General features: G+C 34.8%; 1 protein-coding gene across 1 annotated transcript in view; it reads left to right on the plus strand.

Annotated features, from left to right (window-relative positions):
- Window positions 1-2147, plus strand: part of LOC132158877 (synaptic vesicle glycoprotein 2A-like) — a 33548-nt gene extending 31401 nt beyond the window's left edge. The window contains exon 13 of the mRNA XM_059568489.1: window positions 288-2147. Coding sequence (XP_059424472.1) covers window positions 288-471 — 184 coding nt within the window. The 3' untranslated portion in view covers window positions 472-2147. The remainder of the gene's footprint in view (window positions 1-287) is intronic.
- Window positions 2148-6000: the final 3853 nt, after the last annotated feature.

Consider the following 6000-nt stretch of genomic DNA (forward strand, 5'->3'; position numbering starts at 1 on the left):
TGTAGAATAAGGATCATGTGACACTGAAGACTGGAGTAATGATGGTGGAGTAAAAAAGTTATGTTTGCATCACAGGATTAAATTACATTTGAAAATACATTCAAAACAGTAAAAAAAAAAGTTATTTTAAATTTTAATGATATTTCACAATATTACAGTTTTAGAGCAAATAAAAGGAGCCTTTTTAGAGCAAATAAAAGGAGAGACATTTTTGAAAAAGAAGGATGAATTTCTTTTCAGACAGATCCAATTTATGAAATTGTACATATTTTTCTTCTTTTCCACAGAACTACAGCCTTTGGCTTTCTGAACGCCCTCTGTAAGTTAGCTGCAGTTCTGGGCATCAGCATCTTCCAGTCGTTCGTGGGCATCACTAAAGCGGTGCCCATCCTCTTCGCATCAGGGGCTTTGGCAGTTGGAAGCTTCTTGGCTCTCAAGCTCCCTGAGACTCGTGGTCAGGTTCTTCAATAGTGCAGCGTTCCAGCATACAGGTTGCGGCGTTTGAGTTTGACCCTATCCCTGAGTGAGCAAAGCTGGAAGCAGTCGACACAAATCTACCATTTACAGATATCTTCATTCCTCCAATAGGTGCAATCGTATTATTATTTCATTCAATTTTATTTGACTTCATTCAGATCTACATGTACAGATATGTTCCCTGCTGATGTCTCACTGTCTTACAGGAATATTGGAAAACCTGTGCGAATGTGTGTGTGTGTGTGTGTGTGTGTGTGTGTGTAGAAAATCTGCCATGTTAAAAACATTCCAGCTTTGCGTTATGGACTGAATGTGAAATTTAACGTGTTCATTTTGACTTTCCCTTTAACCTTCATTCGAGCCATCACGTGATAATTTGAAAAGCATCACTGAGGACCGGTGAAATCAGTAGGTAGATATATTTGAATGGACAGTGTTGGTCTAGTGGTGCTGGTGATGGTTAATGTTGTTGCTTTACTCTAGTCTGTTGTGTCCCAAAAATGTAAAAAGTGTGTGATGCCGCAATTGCCTGCAATATCGGCTCAAGCACCCCTCACTTTTAAAATGTTTTAATGCATTAACACTGACGTCAAATTATTATATTATAGACAGTGGTTCACTCATTTCTGGTTTTTGGAATTCAAATTTGGTTGATCTTTCAAAATGTCTGATTATTGACGGTGTTGTGCATGCAATGAAGCGTGACGATTCATAAGAATATGCTTGAAGATATTGAACATAACTGATGAACGTGATCTGTATTACGCTTCTCTGCCTTTGATAATTTGGACATTATGTAAAATATGAGAAAAGTGACGTGATGGGTTGTATACCATTATGTATGCTACTATCATTCTTTGTCCTAGAGTTTGTGTTCCTATTGAGATCCAATTGTGTCTCTTTTGAATGTGACAAATGTTACATTCGCCCCGTTTTCATATAAAAAATTCATTGAACACATAAGAAAAAACGAAAGGAAAAAATAAACAAATGAAGCACAATGCGATTTGATTAAACTGTCCAAAACAATAGTGTTATTTTGATGATTATGTAAATTATGTATTGAATATAAATATATACAAATTTGCTGTAATTCAAGTCTGTCTGTTTGAACACTTAAACTATTATTAAATATATAAACATATATATAAGAAAAGATATTTACATGTTCAAATGTTAAACTAGAATCAACATATGTCTTAGATAGATTCCATTTGATGTATGTATATACGGTTTTTCTGTTCATTAAGGGATTTCATTTTTTATCAAAGAAAATATATAAAAAAATGACTGAACAAGTCAATACACTGATTTGCAACACACAGTCACCCTCCTTCACGTTTTCTCTTGTGTTCTTGTAAAGAAACAGAGGTATCCGTCTGTGTGTGGGTGTGTGTGTAAGTATGGAAGTATGTGTGCTTGCCTGTGAAATGTTGAGTGTTCTCTGAATATTTATATTTATTTATATAACTGTTTATGAGAGTTTGATTTTATAGTATTTTTTACTTTGAGTATCTGTAGAAACAGATGTAGTGCCACATGCAGGGTGAATTTTTTGCTGTATCATTGTTGACCTGATGTGCAATTCTTTGGTGACATGGTAGCAGTAACTGGATCTAGCATAAAAAAAGGATTTTAAAAATAAAGCAACATTTGATAGGAAGCAAAAACCTAGGATATCCCATTAGGACAAGCAACTTGTCCAATTCTGCTACATATTACCAAGCACAATTAATACTAATTCCATAGAGAATAATGGAAAACTGGTTAAATAACCAGATAATGACAAGAAAAAAAAAAAATTCAGCTAAGACAAAACTCCCTCTGGCTGGAAGCTATATTTCAGCCCTGTTGCTTGTAAACACAGCCATTGCTTACACAAAGTCCATTTTTGGTGTCATTCTCAATGTTCTTTACTGCCATTTTGTAGGATAGCAGCCATATTATGTGCTCAGAGTAGACATACAATACAACCAACCAGTTTTAGACTTAAACTAACCACCAAAGTGGTTACCGAACACAAACTATTCAATTTAGACACAGATGTAATTTTCAAGCCCTTCAAATGTTACAGCCTATTTCAATTGGAGAAAGCGGCATTGCGCATTGCCACATAGTTATAAAATTCTAGAAACTGCCATCCCTTCCGTGACCCTTGGTCACCAGTAGTGTCACAGATGTTTATGTGTGCGCATCTTTAATTGCCAAATATTTTCTACTTCCTCGGCTTGAACTGGCAGATCTTACACACGGCACAGACAAAAACGTAACTTGTAATACATCGATGTTCCAGCAGGATGTGGTGAACCAAACACAAAAACAATATGAATAACAATGTTTTGAGGCTATAGACATACAGTATCTCTCAATCAGGTGTTTTACTGAGATGGGATGCACTTTGTGCTTTTATAAACGTTTAAATCGAGCTGAATGCTGGTTACAATTGAGGGAAGACTTGAAAACGATAAATATTAAAGATTTGGTTGGGCAGTCAACTAGGTTATTGTTTGTACGCACAACCAATCATCTTGAACTTCTTTGTTGTCACTTTTGAAAACATTTCTGCAGTTTGTAACCCTTTACATCTCTAACGTGTAGCTGTTGTTCCCTTCATTTAATTACAATGAGTATGTCACAATTGCTGTTGTATGCTGTGAATTACAGTAACTAATCTCAGTGAAGCTAAGACTTATCTGTGTACAAGCAGTCCTTGATTTGGTCCTCACTTAAGATTGTGTATTACTGGCTGTAAGACTTTTGGGTTTTGTTACAGGGTCTTTTTTATTTCTAAACGTGTTCACTTAGCAACAATCAATCTTGTGTGCGAAGAGAAATTAAAGCAATAAGTGGTAAACATGTTCGCTCTGCCCCCAAAACTATTGGGCAAGAAAGCACACTAAAATATCTGCTGGCCATATTCGATGAAAGAAAACAACAGGCCAACATCCGTGTACTCTACAAATATACCATAGGTCTTCTGATGCTTTTGTCAGTTTCAGTGTTTTGCCATAATTTCAATGTTACAGAGAGTTTATCACCTTATCATTGTACTGTGCTGTAAAGATCGTAGATGTTTGTATGTAAATTAATAAATATGTGGAATAATAAAAAAAAAAGAAAAAAATGTTGAACAAAATGTTGAGAGTACTACTGTATGTTGTTCATTTTGTGATTTGTTTTTTTGTACATGAGAATTAAAATGTTGACATTATCGCTGAATATAGAGACTATTCCATCCTTACCAAAATGGTTCTGTATTACAGTTTGTGAGATTTACTTTGCGTTTTTTGACTCTATTCTGGGGATCGGACTGCACTTGTGCATTTCAAACTGTCCCTCAATGGATTTAAAACATACATACAAATAATAAACAAATGGTATTATGCTTGAATAGATTATTGCAGTTCTTCATGCACGCACCACTCAGACAAACTTATACTCATGAAAATTCTGTCATTGTTTACTCACCATCATGATTCCATGTTCTTCTTTTGTGAAACACAAACATGAATGTTTTGCTGAAGGTCCAGGGCCTGGTTTTCATGCTAATAGACAAAGCTTACTTGGCGGTTGGATTCAAAAATAAAAAATTGTAGTAAAAGTAGCTATATACCAGGGCTTCAAAAAAAATTCAGATGTAATAAAAAAAAAAAAAAGGTTTATCAGACTAATAAGATATTAAATATTTGTTTGTACTTACTAGGCGACTTCTGATATGTAAATCTAGAATAAATGGACAAAATATGAAATAAATAACAGTAGTAGTCAACTTACAGTAACATAGCCTACAGTATGTTATGGAATCAGTGTATAAACATATAGAATTAAAATGGTTAGCATAGGCCTACTGTAAATATACTTTTTGCAGCTGATATAGACTAAGGCAAATCTGATTTCAGTTTGTGACAATTTATATGGTGCCATACAGTGGCGGACTGGGACTGTAAATCGGGCCGGGAATTTGACTCCACCCCAGGCCATCTCTGTTGCTGCAGTCACCAACACCCAATTCATGTGTCCACCAGACTGCTAAATTATTTGGCTCTTTCAGTTGTTTGAATTGGGTGAAACTTACAAAATAAATCTAAATCCTTAGACTGTGGACGGGCAAAAACATCATGGAGTATCAAGGCATTCACTGTCTCTATCATCTTTCCCTGAATCCCCCTCTTTCTCACTCTGCACATTGAGTTTCCCTGCAATATGAAATAAGCACTTTAAATAATCTACATTAATTATCCATCCGTTGTATGTCCCAGTGATCACAGTCATACTACTGATGATCTTATATAGCCAGCATGTTTAGTTTTGCTTATAGCTTAAACTTTACCTGAAAGTTCCTGCTCTGACTCAAAGGCTGAACTGTCTGCCCTCTTTGTTCAACAGCAGGAGCAGGAGCACTAGTGCTACTGTTGCTTCCTTCGTCACCTTCAAAATAAATAAATACACATTGTAGACTAGGCTATATATTGTAGGCTAGAAATGAAAAATCAAAATTTCTGGTCAAATTTGGCACTAAAAAAATACTGTATATAATGTAAAACAGTGTGCTAGTTTGTGCAAGTATCGTTGTATGTGCTATGTGTATGGAAAAACTATACTTTCAAAAAATATATATTTTATCATATTATTAAGAATATTTTAACTACAAGCAACAGAACAAATAAAATACAATAGATTAAATATGCAAATAAAATAAACTCACTTTCAGGGTTTTTTAGGGAGGTCTAAAGTTAGATTTTAGGTACAGAAATTGAATAAATTAATCAAATGTAAAATAGCATTGCATTTTGGACTATAAATTAAAAGATTATTCTTTATTAAAGTTGCAAAAGCTTTTCAATCAAGAGCAGTGGGTGATTTCTTTGTTGTTGCTGTTCGATTAATATAAAGACTGTCACTTTAAGAGAATGCACTGATCCAGTCAGTGTTCGTATTCGTATTGAACAAGAGTGAGTTTGTCCACCGGTTTTTTTGGGGTTTTTTTTCATCGCTGTTTTTGTAATGTCTGGGAACCCAGAATGCTCATCCATCAACAGAAACAAATATTAGCTGAACCCCGTTTGTTTTACGTGTTATTTAAACATAGCTGAAATGTCCCGGTGCTCCCGATGGCCAGTTTGCCCCTGGTGCCATATTAAAAATATATATAACTGGAACAGGATTGAAACATCTATCTCTTTATTATAGACTTACAATAGTATGTTACAAAATGCTTAAGCGTCAAGTTCTTAAGTCCTTAAGAAAGCAAATTGTGCTTGGGGTGTCAAACATCAACAATAAAACTTTTATAAAGGCTATAGCTACTTCTTATAGCCTAAATCTACAATATCATGAGAAATCACTATATATGTAGTATTAAAAATGTTTAGTATCATTTTAATTTATTCAGCTGCTATGGTTGCCCCCTCAGGTGAATTCGAATTCTGTTCGAGAACGTTTATTTGGCGCAAAATTAAAATGCGCGTGTAGTTGAATTTTGAGGTGTTGCTTGTCTGCAAGCTAGGCTGTTTACGTAATGTA

The sequence above is a fragment of the Carassius carassius genome, chromosome 15 (assembly GCF_963082965.1).
Source record: "Carassius carassius chromosome 15, fCarCar2.1, whole genome shotgun sequence".
NCBI classification, from domain to species: Eukaryota; Metazoa; Chordata; class Actinopteri; order Cypriniformes; family Cyprinidae; genus Carassius; species Carassius carassius.